At 46.9% G+C, this 25,836-nt stretch overlaps 3 protein-coding genes across 7 annotated transcripts in view; 1 reads left to right on the top strand and 2 right to left on the bottom strand.

Moving 5' to 3' along the window:
* The window catches only part of LOC125950591 (MICAL-like protein 1), a 35,421-nt gene extending 25,943 nt beyond the window's left edge, over positions 1-9,478 (top strand). For 2 of the 3 annotated variants that reach the window (XM_049678725.1, XM_049678726.1), the window contains 6 exons: positions 3,291-4,337; positions 5,125-8,036; positions 8,106-8,241; positions 8,304-8,375; positions 8,436-8,636; positions 8,722-9,478. In XM_049678725.1, coding sequence (XP_049534682.1) covers positions 5,125-8,036; positions 8,106-8,241; positions 8,304-8,375; positions 8,436-8,636; positions 8,722-8,787 — 3,387 coding nt within the window. In that variant the 5' untranslated portion in view covers positions 3,291-4,337 and the 3' untranslated portion in view covers positions 8,788-9,478. The remainder of the gene's footprint in view (positions 1-3,290; positions 4,338-5,124; positions 8,037-8,105; positions 8,242-8,303; positions 8,376-8,435; positions 8,637-8,721) is intronic. The other variant, XM_049678727.1, reaches the window with a different exon arrangement.
* Positions 9,479-10,253: 775 nt separating this feature from the next.
* Positions 10,254-15,572, bottom strand: LOC125950627 (POU domain, class 3, transcription factor 3-like). Its single transcript, XM_049678794.1, has 2 exons — positions 15,342-15,572; positions 10,254-13,388 (listed from the first exon to the last, which is right to left on the bottom strand). Exon 2 carries the CDS (start codon positions 13,282-13,284, stop codon positions 12,487-12,489), a length of 798 nt encoding a protein of 265 aa, XP_049534751.1. The 5' UTR covers positions 13,285-13,388; positions 15,342-15,572; the 3' UTR covers positions 10,254-12,486.
* Positions 15,027-25,836, bottom strand: part of LOC125950613 (AF4/FMR2 family member lilli-like) — a 51,264-nt gene continuing 40,454 nt past the window's right edge. For all 3 annotated transcript variants that reach the window (XM_049678779.1, XM_049678778.1, XM_049678777.1), the window contains exons 4-7: positions 21,163-21,354; positions 16,034-16,107; positions 15,759-15,971; positions 15,027-15,684 (exon numbers count right to left, since the gene is read on the bottom strand). In XM_049678779.1, the coding sequence (XP_049534736.1) occupies positions 15,574-15,684; positions 15,759-15,971; positions 16,034-16,107; positions 21,163-21,354 (590 nt within the window). In that variant the 3' untranslated portion in view covers positions 15,027-15,573. The remainder of the gene's footprint in view (positions 15,685-15,758; positions 15,972-16,033; positions 16,108-21,162; positions 21,355-25,836) is intronic.

Genomic DNA, 25,836 nt, shown 5'->3' with positions numbered 1-25,836 from the left:
TCACCTGTGACTGCATGCTACGCTCGAGGTTCATACTATCATCATTAACATAATCTTTCGCCGGGAATACGGTTCGAAACCTACCCCGTTCCGGCCAAACATATACACACACTGGCGGAGCGGGGGGCTAGATAGAGTTCACGGAGATGGGTTTCTAGGTTAACCGTGCCCCACCGTGCCCCGATATGCTCGATCGAGAAAGAGGAGAGCTTCGTAGAGCAGAAAACAAAAGAGGACAACCCCGTGCGCGCCCCGATCACCAGCAACGGGGTAGTAGAGGACATCATGGTTTGTGCCGGCGGCAGAAAAAGAAGGAAGGGAGGGGAAATGTATAATAATGATAGCAAATTATATGTAGTTCCGCCGTTTGTTGTTGCGTGCGCCCCGGCTATCGCGCGGCTTCACCTCCCAGCAGTTCGTTTTTGAATTCTGCTTTTTTTTTTGCTCTCCCTTCATCCCATTTCGAACCGCCGACGACGATCGTACCTTCTCTGGTCTGGCAGGTTGGCGGCTAGTATAGTATCAATTTCACCATCGACCGTCCGCGTGCCACCACCCTCTCTGTAGTATGCTCACCCGCATCAGCTTGCAGCGCGATTGTGACCACACCGATGCATCTGTCGATTTTCTGCTGCTCAGTGAAATGTGGACCATCAACTCAACAGAGGGAGGGCGAGGGGTACCGAGACATAGAGAGGTTGGCACACGATTGTGTTGTCCAGTGAATTGCTATTGTTTGCAAAGAACACTAACACAACACAAACACACACCCAGAAGCCGTCGTACCGACTCTTTGGTGTGTCTAGTTAGTTGTATTGTGACGCTGCAAGCGCACCGGTGGTCCGTCCGGCATGGTCCAACGGGACACTTGAGCCCCCGGCCCGGCGAGTGCATTTCCGAAATCCCAACACCGAGGGGTGTGCACCACCAGCATTTTCGGTGCACAATGCATTGTTTTTGTTAACCGTTTTTTCGTTGTTATTGTTGCGTTTGGGTTTCATGTTCCGGTACCGTCGGAACATTTGTCGCGCTCCAAGGTTTACAGTGCTCGAATGAAAGCAATAAAATGGCTCGGACTCGCTGGCCAATCACCAGCTGGTGCATAAAACGGTGCCCATAGAACGCACGCATTGTCACGCACGCAATCTCTTTTTGGCTCCGGATCGGAGTCCATTTGGTAAATTTTGATCCAAACGGAAAGGCCGGAAAACAACTTCCGCCGGCCGACGTTGTTGGCGTGACCGGAAATGCATTTTGAAAAGGGCAATGTGTGTTCCCAAATCGAAAGGAACGAATCGCTAGTATTCATATGCTATGACGCGTGGCATTTTTAACTTCAAACTGTTGTTCATGTTCATGTATTTTGCCAGATTTTTTGCCGGCAGACCTTTGCATGGCCATTTTTTTTTTAAGAAATTGAAGTTTTATTTAATTTTCTATCTATGGATGTGGTCTTCGCATATGTTAAATATTGTACTGTGTATTGTAAGAACCTAGTTCGAATAACCACAGCATGTACAGAGGATGCACTATGTACAAGATTTAATTTACTTTAACCATTTGCTATAGGGAAAAATTGTTGTGAAACTTTATTTAATTTGCAAATGTGCCACAAAAGGATGCAAGAATGATCATTATTTCTTGAATTGTTATTTGTTTTATGAACCAACGCTTCAAAGAAGAGCTTCGAAGAGAAGGTTCAGCCTTCTTTCCGTTTCTTTCTGTTTCTCTTCCTTGATTCGATCTGCAGATCATTAATTTCAGCGTGTTTCAGCAAGGATAAATTGCTTTCTTAATGAAACTCCTCCGCAGGAATCCACCAATGCTGCTTGCTCAATCATTAAGCTTCTTGCCGATGAATGAAATTGTCCAAACATATAAGGGCGTTTCGTGCGTCCCGATGGTATAATGATCCCCATTTCTACAGTCACGTTTCACAAACGCTATTTTCGGATACTCCGTCGAGTGTGGGTGTGGATAAAACGAGGGCGTGTACGCGTTTTGCTGTAGGAGGAGAGTTTGGCTTTCAGCTTCAAAACGCTCCGAACGCTGTGAAAGCGGTGCACCGCGCGAAACGTGTCAAATTTGACACGTTTCTACTAAATCGGGCGCGGTTAGGTCCATCCTGCCAAACTCTACTGCCTTCCATTCACCGGCAAGGCATTATTGCCCCGCCCAGCAATGCACCGTAAGCTTTCTCCTTGTTTGAGCCGCGTTGCTCATTTGTTTGATTTGTCTCAGGAGTTTCATAATAAAAGGTTGATTGATGTTAGATGTTACACATGCTGTGTGTGTGTGTGATACCAGGGCACCAATTTGTCGCATCCCAGTGTGCATCAACAAAGTTCATCGACATCATTGTTGGCGGACCCCCATGTGTGTGTGTGTGTGTGTGTGTGTGTGTGTGTGTTTGTGTGTTGAAGTTTCATCGCAGCATCGCGATCTTACTGACTGGAGGGGAAGCAGCATGATGCTGTATCCACATGCGAGCCAACAAGCCGTTGTTGGCCCAACCTAGGTCAACATGGGGCAAGAAAACAAACATTGGCCCTTCTCTCGCTTCCGCCTAGCGCAGCTGCGTTCGCGCAGTTGTGCTGATTGTCATCAGTGTGTGTTGATGAGATAAGGCTTGACCGGTAGAGTTGCTTTGGAGCGCTGCGAGCGATCTCCACAGCAGAAGACCAGATGGAAGCTTCACAGCTAGTTCGCTACAGTATGGGGTAGTAGTCACTCGGCAAGAGTAACGCGATTATGCAGCACCATAAACGTGGTTGAATGTGCGTGTGGTTGTGTTTTCCGTTCCCTGCACCCTTCAGTTAGTAGCAACGTGTACAGTGGACAAGACAGGGGCCGATGCGTGTTTAACTAATCGGGTGGACGGATCATCATCGCTAATTGATTGCACACTCTTCAAACTCTTCCTGCGATGGAGGCAGCAGCACTGTAGGCTTAATGTTTAAAACGCTACTAACTCGGTACTAATCCAACAACAACAAAAAACGGTGGTTTGTTACTGCGGGTGTAGATAGTGTCCGGTGACTTTCTCGATGATTTAACCGTTTCCCTGTGGATGCAGTCTGAGTCGTTGTCGTCGCAATAAGCACTCGCTCACCGTGTGTTTTTATCTCTTTTTTCTTCCCATTTCCTTTCTTTCTCTATCGCTCTCGCTCTAAACACTCTTACTACGCGTCTCTGCGCTTAATTTGTGTGTTGTTGGAAATCACGAAAACGCCTTAAAACATATACTACGAACCAATGGCAAACCAATCTGACGCTTCCGGTACCGGTAGGAGGAAAGCAACAGCTTGGACATAGTCGGACAGTATAAGCCGGAAATCTTCTGTTAGCCGCACGCTGCACGTGCGAACCCCGTGCCACACAGGATATCATCGGTGCCTCGGTTAAAGAGTGAGTGTGTGTGTGAGGGAGAGAGGGAGAAAGAGAGAAGCTGCTGTACCAAAAAGATCGAGGCCTAAACAAACAACCAACAGTAAGCAGTACGAGAGTACGCAACAAGAACGACAACGGCAATCTGTACCAAGAGGAGAAGGAGGAGTAAGAGGGTAAAGGTGATCCATACTCCACCACCGAAAAACGGAGAACGAGTGAGCCACCACACAACACACAGATAACAACAGATAGAAACCGTGGACACCGCACAAGGATACACCGGATCCACGGCAGATACCGGTGAAACGACGGAATCTCTCATGAGTCTCATGAGATAATATAAGAAGATACAGCCTACAAACTCACTTTTGGGTGGTTGGGTGTCATTTGCGACGATTTGAGAATCTCGAATCTGCGTACGTTACGAGCCGCCAGACCGACGGACGGAAGGTGGATCTCCGTGGGGTCACCAGCACCAGCGAACACAAAAAGAAAACGGACAAACAGAAGAATCAATACCAAAACTGAGCATAAATCTCCACAACCGCCTTTGTGTGTAGGATAACGTTACAGTTGAGAGCGCTTTAGGCTCGTCTCAAGATTATATATTTGTTGTTTAACGTCGTGAGCCCTTTTTTAGTGGTTAAGAGTGTCGTAAAAAAAACCGTACATACCGGACGCAATCAGAGCTAGAGGAGATACAGTGAAAAGCCAGCCCCGGACGTTTCGGTAGAGAGCGATTTGTGCCGCTTAGCGCGTCCATCGCGATTGTGGCATCATCATAAAACGGTTGCGCAACGCGAAACGAAAGCCGCCGCCGCCGCCGCCATCTCCGGAGAAGAAACGGGAGTGCGCCATACCCGATCCACCGTAGCACGCGGCATTACACAGCAGCAACTGATCGAGCGGGGGCCCGGCGCACCCTCTCCAAGGAATCTTCGCTTCAGGTAATGATCCAGTGGCTAGCAGAAGAAGAGAGGAAGAGGAGAGAGAGCGAGAGAAAGAGCTGTGTGTTGTATGTTTCCATCTTCCCTTTGAGCAAAGAGAAATGGTCTGGCACCTGGATAACGAAACTCAATAAAGTAATCATAGACTAGCGCCCCGTGGGCACTACTTTCTCGATTGATTTAGTCAATTTGATGCACCCTTAGGTGAGCTAGCGTTTAACACAATCCACTCCCACTAGCACCAACAAAATCAACAACAACCAACAACAACAGCAATTGGTATCGTTTAATCGGCGCTAATGCTTCATTTCATTCATGCTTCGATGCTTCCGAATTCATTGTAACGCCTTTCACGTCGCTGATTCCCTTTGCCTTTGCTTCGTTCATCGTTCGTACATCTGTATGTCGCTCACTAACCAGTACCAGTTGTCTTTGGTTGACCATCGTATCTCAAGTCTTGCATAATTTGTTCTACGTTCTTTGTCCTTTGTTCATGTGCTTCCTTCATCGCTTGAAGTCCCTTCGTTCAACATCCCTCTATTGCTTTCATGAACGTTTAACGAGAAGGAACAACAACAGAAACTATAATCCTCTAGCTCTTCCACTAGCAGTTAAAATTATTGTTTCAATACTTGTTTTAAGCGATTTTCGAACGGTTTTATGTCTGGCCCACAAGCAAAAGTAGCTCAAGGGGAGGAGGTGACTGACAAAGTTAATGCCGCGGCTGGAAAAATTACCAAACCTAACCGACAACTAACACTAATGCCATGCTTCTACTAATCCACAGATGGCAAACATACCGGGCTTTGTGGGCGTGCCCAAGCGTGCAACCTGCAACCGTTGTAGTAATCCCATTTTTCTGGCGGAACGGATCAGCTTCGGTGCCAAGAGTTACCATCGATCGTGCCTGAAGTGTGCCCGCTGCGGTACCCAGCTAACGGTGGGCAGTTTCTACGAAACGGAAACGGACGGCGAGTACTGCTGCGAAACGTGCCCCGATGAGGAGATTCAGCTCGAGATCAAGCGTCGCAAATCGTCAGTATCATCGTCCTCGGATGGTAGTGGTAGTCGCGGCTCTTCGGTAACGGCCGGCGTTCCTAATGTGGCAACGGTTTTGCAACGACCTGTTCGTAGCAGCAAGCTGCTCGACCGTATATCGTTCTTCGAGTCGGCACCATTGAGTGACGAAGAGAAATCTTCGAACCTCGAACGGAAGGCAAAGATGAGCAGTTTCCTAAAGGGAACGCTGGAAGAAACAAATCAGAAGCAACCAGATGTCACGGTGACTATGCCATCGGAACGGAGTGTAAAACCGATTGATACGATCGAACTAGCGCAACCGAATGATGAGGATCCGCCTAATTTACCGAAAACCGCTCCTCCACCGGTTCCGGATGACGTTGCAGACGCGACAGACCGAGCAGAGGCTGAGAGCATTATCCGGCCATCTACGACCATCGAAGCAATTGTCCCGGAAGCATCCGAAAGCATCGAAGATCAGTTCGATAAGATCGTACAAGACCTGGAGGAGGAGGACAAGCAATTCGAGGTGGACGAGGAAAAATCTTCATCGCAAATCACGCCAATAGCGCCATCGTTGGAATCGGTTGGGGAGATCAAGAGAACAGATGGTGAATTACCGTTTGAATTACCAACGCTAGAGTTAAAGCAAGAAGTTGGGGAACCACCGAGCATTCACACGGCGAAGGAGCAAGTACATGAGTCGGAAATTAAGATCGTTATTGACGATATCGATGAGGAGGAGCATAAGGAAAAGGAAAATAGCACACCATTGAAGAAGCAAACGAGCGTAGAATCGGAAGCTGTACAGAAGGAACCGAATGTTCTTTCGGAAGAGCAAAACAAGGTTGAAGCTCAAGCTGAGAGTGTCATAGAGAATATTGTAGTTGATCGTGATGCGGTGCAGAAAGATCCTTCGGAAATACCGTCCTCGTCCATTCCAGTCATCGAAACGTCAACTGAAAGTGTCGCGTTATCCAATGTGCCTGACGAAAAGGAAAGTACTGAACCGGAACTGATATCGAATAAACACGAGCCTGAAAAAGAGGAGGAACGAGAAACAAAAGTGCCTACAGAACAGAAAGATCCTGAGGATGAAAATAAGGACAGTGAACAAGAGCCGAAGCCATCAGAAAACCATAAGATTGAAGAACAGACGCCGTATCCTGACGAACCGAAGGTACCAGAGAATAAACAGGAACAATCGAAGGTAAAAGACGTTCCAGCAACTGGAGCAACGGCAGAGCCAGAGACGGAAGGAAATGAAACTAAAACTGAGGAGCTTTACCCATCGGATTTGAATCCTTTTGGTGACGAGGAAGATGAAAGCGAAGGAATTGTGGAACTCCGTCAACAAACACCGGCAAAGAAGCCTACCCCAACGATGCGCCGTGTCAGCACAAATCCGTTCGGGAGCGAAGACGAAGATGATGATGCAGAGCAACAAAACCAGTCTCCAACGGTGAAACCTCCAAGACCACCACCGCCAAAGGTTAGGGGAACGCCGGTCGGATCGGTCGTACCTGCGAATCCTTTCGACGAAGACGACGAAACGGTGGCAGAAGAGGCGGAAATAGTGCCGATCGTATCGAAACCATCCCCACGACGGACACCAGTTCCGACTCCTCGGAAGCCGGGACACGCTTACAACGATTCCATCAGCTCGCTTGATAACTCGCTGCTGTCGAGCAGTAGGCTGAGCAGCTCGAACGTTTCCCTAGCATCCAGTCTGGACAGTGGTCCACCTTCGATGACGGTGCAGCGGCGCAAGAAGTCCAAAGCACCCGACATACCCGTGCCATTACTGAATCGTACCCCGGGAGCGGGATCTTCCTCACCTTCGTTAGCTTCCACCTCAGGAAGACCATCAATTGAAAGCTCCTCTATTGCTGCGACACCGCTGAGCAGTATCGGTAGCACTGGCACACTAACGACGCCACGTAAGAAGCGTGCTCCAGCACCACCACCACCACCAGGACCAACTTCAGCTTCTACTCCAAAACAAGAGGACACAATTGTGAAAGCACCGTCGAGTCAACGGTTAGTTGCGCTCGATACCGCGTTGATGCTGGGACCGAATGATCAGCCCGAGAGTTCCGATGCTTTGAGCCGAGCGACAAGTAATGAATCCGTCGTCTATCGACGGATGATCGTTCCGTTGCCGATGGACCATGATGCAAGCCCAGAGTCGCCCCTAAACGAAAGCGAAACGAGCGTTACCAGTGAGCGACAGTGGGAAAAGATGAAGGACAACAAGGAAGCCCAAAACCGGAACCGCCAGTCACTGAGCTCGCCAAACGGAGAGGGGGGTAACGGTTTCTCTGGTTTGTCCGTGCTCGCCAACAAATCGTCCCAGGGCAAGTGGAAGAGACGGAAGGGGCCGGCACCAGCGCTTCCGATTGCACCACTACCCGAACGCAAGCCAATCAAGATGTTACCACTGAAGGAGATCCATCAGGAGCTCCAGATCATCGAAACGCAGCAGCAGGGCCTTGAGAAGCAGGGAATCGTACTGGAGAAGATGATACGGGAGCGGTGCGAAGGTGTGGAGGCCGATATCGATCTGGATATAAGGCTGCAGGCGAACTCGAAGGAGGTGGAAGATTTGATTATGCAACTGTTCGAGCTGGTCAACGAGAAGAACGAACTGTTCCGACGGCAAGCGGAGCTGATGTACTTGTGAGTATCTTTTATGTCAGCGGTACTGGTTCATTTATACTCACGACGCTATACTGTATACTCCTGTAGACGCCGGATGCACCGTTTGGAGCAAGAGCAAGCTGATCTGGAATATGAAATTCGGCTGCTGATGGCTCAACCCGAGCGCAACAAACCAGACTCGGATAAAGAGAAGGAGGAAGCTTTGATCGCGCGACTTGTTGAGGTAAGTTGGAGAGGAAAAGAAGTAACTAGTAAAGAATTTACAACATCGAATTATGTTTTCAGATTGTCCAGCTGCGGAATGAAGTGGTTGAGTGTCTGGAGATGGATCGTATTCGTGAGGCAGAAGAAGATTTGGTAAGAACACGGCCTTCGTAAGACAAGTTAGTACACTTTTAACGTCCTTCTATCCGTTAGTCAATTAAACAGAGCATCGAAGAGCGTGCCGCCAGTCAACAGTCTAAGCACAGCAAGAAAGATTCATCTGCCAGCTCGACCATACTTCCGCTTACGGATGCCGAGAAACAGGACTCGTCGGTAAAGCTATCGAAGAAGGAAAAGAAGAAACTCAAGGAAGCGAAAAAGCTGGTGAAATCGAAAAAGATCGACTCCGAGAAGGTAATTTGCAGTACGCTGTCATTTAGATACGATGATACTAGTGGTGAGCGGTAAAGTAATACCGTGTTTCATTGCTCTTCCACAGGATGCCGATGAAACAGAGAGTGGAGCGGCGAAGGAGAAGAAGAAAAAACGAAAGTTTCTCTTCTAAAGAAGTGTGATCAACCAACAGGTACCGCATACTAGGGCAGCCTATTCGCCCATTCCTAAAAAAAAAACATTCCTTCGCTGGTAACTTTGCCTGATGTCCGTCCGATGGTCGTCCCTGCTCCAAGCCTGGAAGACAGCTCCTTCGTAGTAAATCGTTGACTGTGTTGGATTCAAATCGAATGTTATTTTTCTCACCGCACCATACGGATCATTTGGTACAGTTTAAATATCATCTATCCTCTTTGAAAATACCCACGTCTTTAAGCGCTTTGCGGCTCTGATAGTTAAGAACATTTCATTTATCGCATTTAGATCGTACTGGTTTCATATTGTGCCCGACAGTTTCTGTTGAGCTACAGCCGCTGTCACAGTTGCTCAATCGAGCTTGCAATTCTCTATTTCCGCCTTTCTTTCATCCACAACATTGTGAGTAGTGTTCCTTCCGTTTCGTGGACACAGTTCGCTTGTCTACCCACTGATTCAATTATACATAATTAGATGTAAGATGTTGCGGTACGGCGCGTTATATCTATAGATTGATTGTTAAGCCTAATAATGTAATCGGTTAGCGGCTGAAGCGGTTAAGCAGCGTAAAGTGCACTTTCTCTCTAGGAGGACCTGTGAACTGTGAGAATGAATGGAAACGACTATATTCGCTTTGTATTGTTTAGGAATAAATTAATTAAAGAGCATTACGAACATTCGCGTTGTGCCCACTGATGACAAGTTGAATGGATAGGAAAACTAAATGATAAAATCGTGTGTAGGTAAGTGCTTCGGATGGCATCAAGAAAAAGGCGTGGATTGTAGCAATTTCTAACAAATATACACATCAGGATTTATTAAGAACGATTTTAATTTGATCGGACCATAACACCTTTAACATCGGCTCATCTGCCTGCCATCGATTCCTCCAATTCCTTGTACACACGCCACAGCACTAGCGTACGGCACAGTAACACACAACATTCCTAGCATACGACGGTTCACTTACCCTGACCCCACTGACTTCACAATCCGAAATGTTTCAGCACATTCTCCTCGCTACTGGCATTACGTTTGCCGCTAAGGTATCTAAAATCTAAGGTATTTGATTAAACGACACCTTGCCTATTGGGGTTTGGTATTGCCGTGCGGCCGTGTTACTTAACATCAACCTTCGAAAATAGGGGCTAGCTTATGGAAAGGATTACAAATTAAAAAAAAAAATCAACAATAGGATCAAAGGATCTTCGCCAGTTAATTCTTCGATCTAGATAAGGTTCTCGCTTCATAAGGGATAAAAGTAATCGGGATATCCTTTTCTAGCTAGTAACAGAAAACATACCTACAGTCTAAGAAATACGACCCGCTAGAACCATTTTGATCCAGTTGCTTAAACACTCTTCGAAAAGACTTTTTTTTCTGTTTTCCTCTTTTTCACCTGCAGCGATTATAATGCCCTTGACCTTCGCCATCCGTTCCTGTAGATTGCTCTAAGATTACTCTTTTCAATGCTATCGCGACCTAACACGTTCTTCTTAAGACTCGTACGAATTATACATCTAGATCAACAATTAGCCACTATGATATCGTTGCCTGGTTACGTGATGCTCTCCGTGGAGCCTATCAGTGTACCTAAAGGTTTTTGTTTACGCACGATCAAGAGCAAAAAAGGTATGCAAAACGACGACGTATATCGTATAGTTTGCTATTATCTCTCACGTTCGACTTCCAATAGTGAACTGCGATCGCTCGATTTAACCACATTACAAACATCATTCGAACAAGTATCAACACCTAGGTAGAACTTTTTTTTTTATCAATTTCTTTTTCTCGCACAGTCAGTATTGTGTAGTTGGGTTTTTTTTTCTATGCTGTAACACGATATTAGATTTATGTATTGTTCTTCTGTTCGGCAAAGAAAACTAGTGACATTCATTTAACCACTCTCAAGCGCCTCTGCTCAATGCCCTGCCTCGGTCTCACCCTAAGCTGTTACTTCATTCGTTTTGTAGCTCTGTTCCACGTGACTGATAACATTCACTAGACACTAACGGTAACTATCAATCGGTTTTAATCCAAAACTTTGCTTTGCATGCCTTCGTGGGCCGGGAAATGTTAGTTAAATTCTGATAATTCTTGCTGTCTATTGTATTTATTCGTTATTCATCTCGTCCTTGTCAATAGTTTCGGAAGTGAAATCTTTCGTTTGATTTGTTTTAGAGGAGTTAGTAAAGTAGGAAGCAAACCTTCGACACTCGAAATTAAAGCAATTTGACTGTTGGTACTCCTTGGAATCTGGATTTCCAGTATTCCCGAAAATGAAACAAAATTGGTTATCTACAATGCCTAACAGTGCTACCTTTCCTGCTGCTCTAATCGAACGAAGACATGTTGCGAAACGGAAGATCCGGGATACACTACTACGTGATTAAAGCACGTGTCGTTGTTCTCCTTCTAAACTAACGGTTATCGCGGTTTTTTTTTGTTCTACACTACTCCTCTGTATCATGGGTCAATCTATAGATTTGCTAGTATAGTTTTCTTTTGTTTCTTCAATTATTTGATCGTTTTGAGTCCCTCGAAATTACGAATATGCTTGTAGTTTGAAATCTGTACTGTTCGGTTATTCACGTTAGCTTTTGATATACATACATTTATTGTTGTTAGCTTCAATTGCGTCGATACGGGCGCTCGCTCCCCTACTGCGCGCCACCGTATGCAAAACACAGGAACAATGTGTGGTGGCAGCTTCCTTAGCTCATTGCTCACAATCCTCGCATCGTTGTACTACGCGCCTTGACAAACACACCCACACACATACTCCTCCCCGACATACTGTTAACAGGACAAGTAACAAAGGTAGCTTTGATGGTTTTTGATGGCTTTGCATGGAAGGGCCCGCTTCAACATGTTGGCCCCTTAGTCATTGCCATAGGAACGTCTGCCACAGTCTGCCTCTGCCACACGGACACGCGTCTCTTGCTTTTCTCGCGATTCCGATTCGTTATACGCTTCACTGCCGACCTTCACCTTCAAGGGACAACAAATCGCATGTTTAAATCTACACCGATGGGGGATCAAAATCAGGAAGGCACATAAGTGGACACGTGGGAACATTCTGCGTTCGACAGCCCCCCGCCGTCGACCGTCGAGCTGTCGTTTCCAGATTCATTTAGAATATGGGTTTCTTTTCCAATTTCTCGAGCTCGCTGGCTGGCCAGTCCGTGTTCAGCTCCTTTATTTCTTGCTCTTCGTCACGTGGAAGTTAACCGATCTGGATATGGGTAGTTAGGTAAAGAAACGATGGGCTAAGTTTGGACCACACTCTCATACACACACACAAGCGATAATCGCTTACTGATACGATTTGATCAAGTGACTTCGATATGGCTCCTTGGCACAGGTTCCTCTTCGTGGCTACTAAGTGGTTGTTTTCAGTGGTTTTCCGCAGCTCAATCTAGTACGTCTTTTAACCTGTTGCTGTTCACATTTTGATTAACGCGCCACCTACTGTGGTTATTGCGAGCGCGCTAGGTCGGTTTGGTCAACAACGGCGCACACCCGGGACCAGTTTGTTCCATTATTAATTTGAAATTAAAGCTTTTTGAGAAGAGCGTTCAACCACTTCTAACGTTACGCCTTTTTTTTCGATTTTTGTTCTTCACAGATTCAGCTACGGCTGACGCACCGGAGTGGATCTCTAGGGGGCCAGGTCTCAGTACGATAGCCCCTGTTTGGTGACCGTGTACCAGGTCTTCACTTTAACCAGCGTCGGCGTCGTGGCGTCCGAGCCCGGTGTGGTCGGTTGTTGCACGTGCTCGGGTGGCCGCTGGCTGCAGCAGGAGGTCGGTGACATCGGCGAGGAGATCGTGGCGATGCGCGTCATCGGTTGCTGCGCCAGAAAGTGATGATGGTGATGATGATGGTGATGGTGATGGTAATGGTGCTGGGAAGACGTCGTTGAGAGTGAAGCCGCCGATAGCTGGCTCAGATAGCTGGATGCTCCATTGCAACCCTGGACCGGCGGCTGGAGGGCCAGCGAGAGCGTTTGGGGTTTTGGCCGTACGAGGGCCATCGATGCCGACGCCGCCGAAGTCGCCGTCGCCGTCGTCGTTTCTGCCACTTCGGTCAATGTGGCTGTTGCTGGTGGTGGTAGTGTAGGCGGTGGCGGTGGTGGTGGTGGCGGTGGCGGTGGTCCCGATGGATAGAAGCAGGTCGTGCCGAGCCGCAGATTTGGCAGATGCAGCGGCTGTAGCGGTTGGTACGTATCGAGCGGAATGTGGTAGTGTTGCTGCTGCTTGCCGTTGTGGTTAGGCTGCTGCTGCTGCTGATGATGATGATGATGGTAGTGATTGTGATGGCGACCGACGTTGCCTTTCGCTCGCCCGTTGGCCAATATCGATTGTTTACTGGTGCCACGGCCCGTGGCTCGGTTGGTGGTGGGGAGTAGTGCCGACGACGTACGCGTACCCGAAGCGGACGTTCCGGCCTCCACTACTGGCGTCACATTCATCGTTGTCGGCGGGTCTGGTTTCACGTTGCTTCCGGTGCCTTCCGGTGGTGGTTGGTTTCCCTTCGTTGGTTGGCCGTTCGATGATGTGTCGGATACCAGTACTACTACGTGATGATGGCGCAATGGTTGCCATGATCCGTGTGATCGCGGGATATGTTGCGAGGAGGTAGAGAGAAAGAGAGATAGAGAGAGAAAGAGAGAAAGAGAGAGGCACGAAGGAATGGGAGGAAATTTAAGTGAAATTTAAATTCAACTCCCTCGGTGCGAGATGGATGGACGAGAACGACGACGACGGGATATCCCCGTGCGTTCGGTCGTGTTTCTTCATTCCCCGGTTTTACCATTAGACCTGCACAGGGATAATGCGGGGAGGGATTGGTGATGAATGGTATGGTGTGGGCGGCATATCGTTCGTCACATTACGCTATCGCGATGTGCAAAAAACCGCAACTGACACACAATCATCGCCACCACCACCACCACCACAACCGCAACGGGGCCAAGTGCTAGCGAACAAATTGGATTTCATGAAATTAAAGACTTTTAGTGGAATTTTGAGCCATGTCGAGCGCGACCACCACAGAGTTCCTGGGTTTTTTCCAGGATCTGACGAATTATGAAGTAGATTGCAGTGAAGGACTGCGGGCGAATCTAACCATTGATGTAATGCTCGCTTAGTACAGTCCATTCGATAGCATTCGCATTGGCAGTGTTATCCAATAAAGCCTATAATATCCCTTTGCGCTTCGAGGGGCCAGCTTCTATGCGATGCAAATGATATTAATGACATTTGTGTTATCGTTTCACCGTTAGTAATAATTAATAGTATTATTCTGTTGATCTTTATCAAACTGTGGGAACAAACTGAAGTTCCTAACAGGTGATCTGGCAATTTTCAGTTAAATTAGTATTCCAATAGCTGTTTTCCGAAATTTAACACTTTTTTAAAATTAGTCACACTAGTGATGTTGACATTCATCTACTTTTTGGTATAAAGAAGTATCCCAAATGACGCTCACATTAAAATTGTGATCAATGTGTAGCTATTAGGCCAAAATTTGAACAATGAAAAAGGCTCTAATAGATGTTACTATAAGTCTGGTATCAAATGGTGTTTAACGAACATTGTTCGATCAACCTGATCTAAAGAAAGAGCTAAGATTAATATTAGCTTTTCGATAGACTACAACGATTAATGGATTTGTAGCGAGCATTAAATTCCACACAATTGCCCAGAACTTCAACGAAAAAATTAATTTTGGAGCATTTGTCAAATTGACCTTTTCAAAAAGGGAATATGCTATTAAATATGAATCAAAAGAAACTGCCAATCGATGCCGACAAAATCAAACAATACAGATTTTATCTCTAGATAGAATTTAAATTTTGTTTGTCAACAGTTCTATCAAACCACTTCAATTTAATATTCTGATAATTTTTCATTGCTATCGCGAGAAATCGTTGATTTTACGCGACCAGATTCCCGAAAACGGGTATATCACAGCTTATATCCTACGAATCACAGTTAGGCATAGCTTCATCGTCAGTGTTCCTTTCTTCAATGATCCATCGAAAATATCATCATTGTTTTTTTCCATTTTAGCAATTACTTGAAGCACTCCAGCTAACGATAAAATTGATAAAAAGTAAAATAGCGATACAACCACAACCCACAATCGGCTGTTCGAATGAAAGACATAGCCCCTTCTATTGTATCAAGCGTAGTTTTTCTGCGTTAATAAACTGATGGGAGGAAGCAAAGAATCGGAAACAAAGAAAAGAACTAAAAAATCCAATTCTAGGTGGTGAAAAACGTTCCGTTTTTCTTTAGAATTTATTTAACAAAATCAAATGTCAACTTAACAAATCCTATCTAGCGAACATAAGAGAGAGAGCGAGAGAGAGAGCGATTTAATTGTTCAGCAAAAAAATAAAATAAAACAAAAGAACATATTTACAACGAAACCACGCGGTTCCGTTCCGGGCAAACGGTTCGGTTCGGGAGCGCTCCCACCACCACCACCGGCCGGCCGGCCTCCTCGCTCCCGTTTACTTACTTGTCGTCTGCTGTACGACTTCGCCACTTCCTCCGTTCGTACGCTGCTCAGTTCCGCTGGTTTGTGCAGGACGTCGTCGCCGTCGCCGGCCAGCTTCTTCATCCCCATCACTGTCACCCTCCCCCTCATCGCCGTTCAGTTCGTGCTCCGATTGTTCTTCCTGCTGCTGTTGCTGCTGTGGTGACGGTGGCTGAAGTACACTTTCCGGCAGCAAATGCAGCCGCTCCAGCGGTCATATGGTCGAGTCAAACACACCCATCGAGCTGGAGATGAGCTGATCCTTGCGGCAGCAATCCAGGAACTCTTCGATCGTTATCACACCGTCACGGTTGGTGTCCATTTTCTGTGCTCGCGATAACGATCATGAATCATTTATTAGTGGGTCAACGATTCGTGTCCAGCGTAACGAACGCGTACCTGGAAAATGGTGTCCACCTTGCTCTTGATGTTCACATCGTCCGTACCGCCGTCATCGCGCGCACCCATCAGCTCGTAGATCGCCGTCACGATGTCGGTCATCTCTTCGCGCGTAATCTTACCATCGTGATTGATGTCGTACAGCGAGAAGGTCCAACATAGTTTCTCTTCCAGCGTACCGCGTGACAATATCGACAATCCTTGCACAAAGTTCTGCCCGAAACATGAAAGGCGATCAAAGAAGGTGCGATTGGCAGCATTGCGTTCAACCTTACCTCAAAGCTTAATATTCCCGTATTCTCCTTGTCTAGCGTGTTGAACACGTAGTGTGCATACAGTCCGGTGTTGGCTGTTGGGCGAAACCGAAAAACCAATTAATTGAGAAATGCTGCACTGTGGCTTTTGAACGGAGTTCAAAGGGAAGAGGAATCATTTGCCGTCGTTCTGTGATGAAAATGGTTATTAACTTCGCTGTGCATAATGTGCCTTTCCTTCTTCCAATGCATGCAACGCATGAAAAGCGGAAAGCGAATATTTTCAATTCCCCCTTTTTTTCCGATCCACTGATGCAGTACCGTTGCAATTGTCGTATCAGCGCATCACAGGATGTATGCTTCCTTTGCTGCAACGCTGCCTGCGCTCCGAGGGCTGTTTGATGTGCCACGGGCAGGATTCCAGGATCGAGAGGGTGGGAATTGCGTTGTGCGAAGGCATTTTTCATTTCCTGCTTATCGCATCGATGGAACTGGCGGAAAGAGAAACCAACCAACGGTTTCCACACCACCGGAGCTGGGATCCTTTCCTGGTCAATGTCAGCTGCGTGGTTCGATTGATAGCCCACCACCCCACGAGGGGGATGGAAAAAAAAGTCATTTGATCGATCGAGCATACAGCTGGTGCCGATGCCGATGCTGATGCTGATGATGCTGTTGCATCGATGGAACCGGAATGAATTACTTTCGCATTATTTAATTATCGAACAATTGAATAGCGTCGCCGGAACACAAGGTATACAACCATTGTTGGTTCACTCGATAGCGTAGTAGTGGAATGTAATCCCCGTAAGTGGTGTTGCGCTCTTGTTCAGTGGATTGTGATAAACCGAACATAACTTAAGATCGGGCGGATGCTGTAGCATGGATGCAGGTGAATCCACGTTCTGCGAGTGCGAGTCCCGGAACCCCATTGTCTTCCGTTTTGTGCCGGTGGATGCTTGCTTTGTCTTTGTGAGCAACACATGACAAACGAGGTGCGAGGTGCAAGAGCACCAGAAGAGTAATAACATTCAATTTTGAGCCATTTTTCGTTGTTATCATTTGCTATTGTTCATACCAATGCGATGCTGTTGTCTCTTTGAATGATTTTCAATTTCAATTTCAATTTATATTTCAAATGTTCGCTGCAAAACCCTGTTATAAATGTTCGTGCATCGCGAATTGTTTGGAATCTTCATAATGAATGCAGTAAGCAATAGATTACTTATAAAATTTATTTTGTTAACAATTTGATTTTTTTGTAAGTTCTTGTACCATTGTTCCTTTATACTTTTTTCCGTGTAGTCTGTTAAGCTAAAAACGTTCAACTCTTTTAGTTGTTGTATCATCTTCTGCGTAAACCTTTCGCATTAAATTGATTAGGCGGTGCCAGACGGGGCGAAAACTCTAGCGCAAACGAAAAAATTAATGCCAAAACGGTTTCGTTTAATCCTTACACGCTATCAAATTTTTATACGTCCGCGGACATTTTCGCTGAACCCTTGACGCTATCAAACACTTTATTTACGAAAATGTAGGTTCTTTTTTGTATTGTTTTTGCATTTTTAATATAAATATAACAGCAACAGCAACAAAATCGTTAAAAACTGCAAAATTTATTTGGAAATCAACTTCAGCGGCCAAAACACAGATGTAAATAATTCGTTTGACATTTCGATATAAATTTTCGGGTTTTTACCCCTGCCACACGAAGCGAAAACATTTTGGCATTAATGTGTAAATTTGCGCGTAAATTTTCGCTCCGTGTGGCAGCATCTAATAGATACGATTTTTGAGATTGAGATTTTTATGTTATTACAATGTTTATGAGCGATCGAACTCAACTATACCTTGAGCTCATTTTTATGCTAGTAACTGTGTGCACGAGAACTCTGAAGAGGCCACATACAATAGTCATAAATCAACGAAAGATGTAGTGCTTGTACACTAGCTCAAAACCACCGAATTGCTCAGGTCAAGGCTAAGGCACCAGCAATCAAATACTAATTAATAACGGCATTAATTTAATAAATTCATGTACTCCAATTGGAATTCATAGAACATACGCTTTAACATGCTTGAGGTCACGTCGGTAATTACTTGCATATCTAGATGGTAACTGTTTCAGTTTCAGCAAGTCAACGAACGAGTGTTTGTAATATTCGCTGTGCGTTCCTTTATTGATCCCCATTTTGATCGTCACGTTTACTGATCCATTTACGCGATGACTAATGGCATATCAAAAAAAAGCCTCTGGCATTATCTACATCGCAATGGGATTTCCGGTACGATTTGTTTTATTTTTTCATTTGAAAAGCGGCTCATCAAAGGTTCTAATCGACAGTGACATCGAATCGGCACAATAAGTAGCGCAATCCGCCACTCGAAAATCACGCCACGAAACGTCACGAAAATCGCTAAGCATCATCAATCAAACGGGCGGTCAGTCAATGTGGCCTGACGACTATTCGTTAACTCTCTTTCTCTCGATTATCGTTAAAACATCGTCCCTACCCGACAGGCCATGAAATGGAGATAAATTTTTGTTTCAATCAACAATCGTTCATAAACTGCTCACTTCAAATCATGCCTTGCCATCGACCACCAACCGAGGCATAACGCCAGCCAGCCAGCCAGCCAGCCAGTCAGTCAGTCAGGTCATGGCATGGCATGGGCCAGCATGCAGTCCATCACGAGCGGCACTTTGGCAAAGTTTTTGGCGGTTTCGGCGGCATTAGTGGTCCCAACCACCACCACCAGCATGGGTAAGAAGTAGATGAAAATGTAAAAACACATCAGCACAGCCCGGTTCCACTTACTTCATTTACAACGAAGCCAGCCAGGGCGGCCAGAGAGTGCTGTACAAATTTGCATTCCAAATATCTTCCTTTTCTTTAGCCACCAAGCTACACCACTCGAAACCACTTCGACCTCGTTTTTCGTAATTGTTTCGCGAAGCTTTTGGCACTCGCTACTAACAGCAGCAGCAACTCTACACTAATGATAGCGTAGGCAGATAGAGAGAAGAAAAGAGAGAGAGAGAGAGTGAGCAGCAGTTTATATTTTTCTTTCCAAATATTCTTTGCTATTCCAGCTGGGCTGGACGATCCTGGTTCATTCAAGAGACTGCCCTTCACCAGATGGCGATCTGGGGTAGGAGCACAGGAGCAAGCAAGAGCTTCGCTTTTCTGCTGCATCCGATTTACCCGGTTGCCCAAAAGCGGTCTGTGTGATTTCGGGAAAGTTCCGACAATTAAAGGGCAGCGGCTGTAGCCGCTGGGCACCGCGGTGCCAGCTCACCTTGCGGTCAGGCACACCACGTACAAGGAATTCCCCGGAATTTCGGGCATTTCGAAAAGAAAAAAATGAAATCCACTCCACTGGTTCAGGTGTCAGGCTCCCCCCTCCTCCCCGGGGGGTCACGCGTCGGCATGCATGTTATGTTTCAGCTTCAGGCACAAGCTTGTCCTCTTGAATTGAATGATAAATTCGTCGGAAAATGTATGCTTGTTTCGCAGGAACACACAGCATGCCATTGGGTAAGGGTTTCCCGGAACGCTACCAACACATCAAGTGTGCACAGCTTTTTCGTCCGAAATTTGTTTATGTTATGAAAAATCTACCAACCCCAACGAAAAGAAAAACAGAACGTTAAATTGAATCCATTTCAAGCCTTTAAACAAAGTCAAACTGTGACGGCCGCATGACCTGCTGCATGCAGGGCATACCACACTATTGGCACCACCAATTTGCGTCATTGTTGCACTATTGCGCGTACAGGCGAGGGAGTCGCCGCTAGACGCTGTTTAGCTCGCTTCGATCGCTACCTTTCGGTCGCTCCATCATCCGTCAACGGCGACGGCCGCTGGACCTTTGCTGGGACGAAACTTTGCTGCTTTGCTGACGGAAACACTGCATTGCGCAGCGTAGTAGGCATTGCAATGCCGTGCTCCACCCGTTTGAAGTGCAGATACTCTCACGATTCGACCACAGACCTCTGCCACAGGCCCCGGGCACTATATAGTGTCCGCTAGTGACGGTTGCGATACTTGAAAGCCTTGTGTGCTTGTGAAAAGTGTGTTCACGGGATTACGAGGTTTTGGACTGTTTTTCTTTTCCTTTTTTTTTACTGAATCCAACTCCTCGCTGCTGCACAACATTTGAAAACACGGTGAGTGCGCTGAAGGCGCAGGAGTATTTGAGGTCCCGGCGGCCAAGCAATGACAATTTATGACTGAAAATATGTTTCCCACCCCCACCCCGGAGGGGGCAGTGTGCGATTTTTGGGACTCGACAGCAAGCACTTCAACTCGATATTCGTCCCACGTACCGTCTGCCGGATGATGGATTACCGAGAAAGGTGAATGTTGTTTATGTCGCGTCCGCGCGCGCGAATTCAGGCGAGATTGATCGCTTCAGTACCGGGCCTCGGCTGATGGAATGGTTTCTTTTAAACAACGATAAGTAACTCATTTCTTATGCCAACTGCACGTTTCTCAAGTTTCGCGCTGAAGTGAAACTCTTTTATTTCCGCCTTTTCCTTCCATTTTAGGCCTAGGATTTATGTTCGAACGACATAGACTCGGAAGTTTGGTCGAGTTCTGGTCCCCTATGGGGTCCGCAGTTTCCGCGCATCATCTCTGAGAATTCCAGTTACCTTCCAGGTTCCTTTCCGTTCCGTTGCTAGTGCCACTTCTCGGCACTTCTCGGCACATAGTTTTGCACCACGGCTAAAAAGGGCGAAGTTCCGCCGCCATATTGGCTCGGGGTTGCCGTCAGTTATCTGTCATTCGAGCTATTTCATTGGCATTCTGTCCCTCACCCGCCAACCCACCGTTCCCCTTTTCTGGTCCCATGGGGTAGTTGAAATTGGCAAATTGCCGCAGACTTTACGCAAACTCGACAGCGTTTCGTCTGTTGTTTCGTTCCCGGCGCTTATTGCTATCGAGTGGTTTGTCGCGGATACCAGAGTTCTCCCACCAGTCCATGGCGGACGTTGTCAAATAAGTGTCAAAGCGTTAAAAGCGAACCATCGACCGACCGTCGAACTCTGCCGAAGTCGGCCATCAAACTGGAACTTTTCCTCCTGGTACAGCTGATTCATTGTTTTTATTGGAAAGGTTATCAGTAATGACACATGATGTACCTACCTCCCTGGGGGAAGAACTGTGAGTAGATGAACTTGAACGTTTCCTCGCGTATGATGCCGGCCGGACACTCCGCCTTGAAGCCCCGGTAGATGCGCTTGATCTCGGCCTCGGTGAACCGCGTCGCTTCGCACAGGGCCGCTATCGACTCGGGCCGGTACTTCGGTGGGGACACGATCTCCTCCAGCTCACAGTCTAGATATGTTGAGGTAAAAAACATGGAACCACATTAATACAATCCGACGGCTTATCGGGCGGACAACTCCCCCATCTGTACGCGAAAGGTCTCTCCGGACAGGACGCGATAGGTTTTTCGGTAAGAACAAAGGAATAACCCAACCCTACTAGGGTTTATCCCCCCCCCCCCAAAGGCGCAAGGGTGTGCCCAGCCCATGTCTAGTTGCCCTCGAGGCTTGGGACGTTGTAAAGTTGTTTGGAGAAGGTCAAAGGACCCCTGGGATGTACGGACGCAACATGCTTTTTTTACGGAGAATTGACCGAGCGCTTTGAAGGATGTAGCCGCGTTGATACCGCCGTCGGCGTACACGTACACCGCACACACGGACACACAAATCATAAGCTACATTGCTGGCGCTGGGTGTTTGGGGAGCCTTAAGGCGCATGGCCATGATGGCAACCCGATGTTTTGTATCATTTAAACAGATACTAATACACCATATGAACGAAGCATGCGTTGCGCATTTTGACAGTTTTTTGCAGCGCATTTTAAATTCGAGCTGAAAATTTACCGTAAAGAAAGTTTTTTTTAATTTTAACCGCGTCTGGCCACGATAGCAACTTTATTTCAACCTCACTTCGACCTTTCTTTACGTAAAGTTTCAATCATGGCCAGGCACCTTAAGGTCATTCTCGTCATTTTTGTTTGTCAACCATTAGCTGGCTAAAGAGTCGATTTAAGGACAATAGAAGTTGCATGAAAGGAATAGAGGAGCTATTTATGATCAACCAATTACCAAGCGAAAAACAAGTCGTTGCGAGCGAGTGTTAATCGAGGAATCAATTCGATTATCCTGCCATTGTTCTCGATGTACCGCTGTTGGCGTATCGGGGAAGTGGTGCGTTGGAATGCCCCCCACCATTCCATTCTCTTCTAATGCACATTCATAACTTGCGACACGGTGAATTCATTGTTGTAATCCATCAGCGCTGTTTAACATGCTGCTTTATCCTTAACAGGAGTAGGGGTAACGCTTCATTCGCCATCCCCAAAGTATGCGATGCAATGTATCTCGGCTCAGCTCGGCCACAAAAGGGATGCCTCTCTGCTTGACAAATGAAACATTTGCCTGCACTCGACACTGGCCGCCGGCTGCCTCCCACTTGGAATGTCTTGGAGGTTAAACTACTCCTCCGCTCGAGTACCCGAGGTTTTCAGGCAGGACTAAAACCAAAGAAAGCAGACGAAGGTTTCCAACATCTGCTGGTGGTGCTGCTACTGCTGCTGCTGCTGCTAGTGCGTGGTGATGCGGGCAACCAATCTGCTGCCCTCTGGCTACAACATCAACAGTGTGGAGTGGACCATGTACCCAACTTCGAACCCCGCGGACTCCGTAACTGCTGCTCCGTAACTGCTCCGTGATGACAAATGTTTTTGAAACAGTAAAAGAACCATCTTTACCTCCTCCTTCTCCTCCTCGTCCTCCTTCTAGGGTGGACATAGGTCGAGGACTTTCATGTTTTGTAACAACGGAACACAGGGAGCCGGTGGGGCCAGTGCCAGCAAACCGTTGAGGACGCTTTGAGTTATGTGAAGGCGAACAATCGACAATCCCAGCCTCCTCGGATGGTGTTCTGCTGGGAGGGGGCATGTAAAGTCCGTGTTTGCTGCGCTGTAAACAATGCACAACGCACAACGGAGCGAAGAGCGAGAGAGAGAAAACAGGAAGAAGAACAGCAAGAAAAGTGACAGTCGTCTCTTAATTCGGTCAAACCAGCGGCATCCATTCGGTGGCAGCGCCTTCCACCTTCCGCCCGGAATGCTGTGTAATGCCGAGTGTTTGCTAATGCCCCCTAATGGCGTTCTCTCTCTCTCTCTCTCTCTCTCTCTCTCTCTCTCTCTCTCTCTCTCTCTCTCTCTCCCTCACTCTCTCTGCCTCTCGGTCTGTGTTTTTTGCAGGGCGTTTGGTGTGCGCACTGCCGGACAGCCACACCGCGGCAACATGCTGAGACAGATCCGGTCGAAAAACGAGTCCAAACAAAGTGATCTCTTCCGTCTCCAAGAAAACGGACACCACCACCACCAACGGAACTGTCGTGCGGTCGTCGTCATCGTCGCCTTCTTCGTTCTCGCTGCTGCTGCTGCTGCTGCTGCCGGTGAAGTCATAAAATGAATAAATTAAATTCTTTGAAGTGCACCACTTGACACGAGAAGACGAGTCAGGTCAGTACGCGGGAGAACACTCGGTCCCGGTGTCCAACAGCAAAGACCCTCCGGTTCCGGTTTCGCTTCCCGCAGTGGAAAGGCCGGGGAGGGGTTTGGCGGACGGCCTTTAACCTCCCCCGTTCACCTTCTAAACTTCGCTCCGTGGCCGCGACCGTCGAGTCGACCTTTTTGACCAGTTTTCTTGCGATTCCAAACAAAAAACGAGGCTCGCGACTCCAAAACAAAGTGTCGCAATAATTCTCACCGAAGTAATTAGGGGCGGGACCGCCGCAGTTGCCCCCGGGACGCCTCGTTTTCCTCGCCTCATGGTGTTTACATCGAAGCAGCAGCAGGATGCGTTCCTGATAATGAGACATCGAGCCGAGCTCTACCGAGAAAAGGGTGGATTGTTTATTTTCTTGTCTTTCGTCCGCAGTTTTGGGACTACGAGCAAAAATGGGGCTTAAGAGAAAGGACTCGCAACCCCGAAAAAAGGGGTTTTCGATGGAAATCCATTTTTGTGGCTTATGATCGCGTTTGGAAGCAGTTCCACAGGCAAAACAAAGAGTGACAGCTTTCCGTCGCTTCCCTGTCAAGTGAGGGAGTTTTCCAATTACAAAATGCGTTCGGTCGCGCTGGAATCGTTCTCAGGGCATCGCTAGGAAATGCTCATGTTTATGCTTATGGATCAAATGGACCACCTGCCCGGGCCTTTTGGCAGTCGGTTTTTGAGTCCTGTCATTAAGTCGAAACTCCGGCAGCATGGCAGATGAAGGTGACGTTTCGTTTGAAGCGCTTCGCGAGCACCGTTCATCGAAACGCGCGCTCCCTAATTAAGGCACATGCCTCTTATGCGCCTCGAGCCCTTGTTTGAAGAGTCACGAAAGCTGTCTAATAACCGGGCCCATCTTACAACGACCGGGCTGGTGCGGGTTTTATCTCGAGCATCTCGACTGGGTTTTTGGGGTTTTTTTTGGGCGCGGGCCAAAGGCTCAGAACCTGAAGAGACGACGTCCTCAATCTCTCTTTCTCTCTCTCTCTCTCTTTTTTTCTCTCTCTCTCTCTCTCTCTCTCTCTCTCTCTCTCTCTCATTCTCTCATAACTAAATTCGGATGCTCGTGCTGCACTTAATTATGACGATGAAGTTAATGTAGAAAATCATCCTCGGCTCGAAAACCATCGCCACGAAAAACCCACGGCCCGTGTAAGATGAGTAAGAAGACCGGGATAAAAGTGCGCCCGTACTCGTCGCACCGTTTTGCAGATAGTTGCGACGAGACGATGCGATGGTTCGATGTTGCGACGTTGGTTACGAGGAGTGATGCTCACGCTTTTGCCTCTTCACTGCCAGCTGACGTACCCCCATTGTTTGCGTCTTACCTGCTCTTTCTTCAAAAGTTTTAATTCAATTCGGACCCGAAAAGTGTGGTGAACTTTGGGTCCTTGTACTGCGGCTCCAAGTGCTCGAAGCAAGGGAATGAACGCAGCTTGGAGAAGCATCATCAGTTGTGACGCATCAGAGGAAAATGCAAATGATCTAACTTTTGTTTTTATCTTTGCCATTCGTGGTGCATTCCATCTCTTGCCATCAAATTAATTAGCTGTCAGGCCACAGTGTAGTGATTGAAAAAGTTCGAGCACCATCACGACCAGCGTCACCGCGACGCAGGTAATGTCGCTGCCGGGAGGGGGGTCCAGGGAGGTTAATGGAATTGATTTTCGATCCAATTGAGCAGCGGGAAATGGAACAAAAAAAAAGGAGGGAGGAAGCAACGACAGTAATGGTGAACGACTGTTTTTGCGGGTCTTTGGATGGAACTCATTTAACTGCATCATTTATGGGGACCGCAGCTAATTAGGTAGCAATGCCAATCGAACTATTTACGATGGGTGCGTTCACAGCGGTTTTTGTATCCTTTTGTGCAGATTTTTCGCAGCACCGGATGATGATACATTGAACAGCAATAATCATTGGAACTTTTAATAGAAAATTGCGAATAGTTGTTTTTATAAATATTGGCAACAGCAACAGAGAGTAACTGATGAAATTATTTAGGAAAAAGATTATCTAAGGTGTTGCTGTTTGTGAATTAAGGAATAGCAGCTTATCTAACATAAACATTAAAAGAAGTTATTGTGCCATAAATGACTCATCTAATGTAATAATGGTATATGAAAATAAGAAACCTTTACCACTTTAATTTAGATACACCGATTAAAAAAATATAAGTTAAGGAAAAATTGACAAACCGTTGAAGTGTATCAATATTTAAGCAAAAGTTTAGCATATTAAG

The sequence above is a fragment of the Anopheles darlingi genome, chromosome 2 (genome assembly GCF_943734745.1).
Source record: "Anopheles darlingi chromosome 2, idAnoDarlMG_H_01, whole genome shotgun sequence".
NCBI classification, from domain to species: Eukaryota; Metazoa; Arthropoda; class Insecta; order Diptera; family Culicidae; genus Anopheles; species Anopheles darlingi.
Note: the sequence above shows the minus strand (reverse complement) of the source record. Positions and strands in the feature narration are given on the sequence as shown.

Bases quoted from the DNA above. Each gene is read 5' to 3' on its own strand.
- LOC125950627 (XM_049678794.1), bottom strand. From the start codon at position 13,284: ATGAATGTGACGCCAGTAGTGGAGGCCGGAACGTCCGCTTCGGGTACG.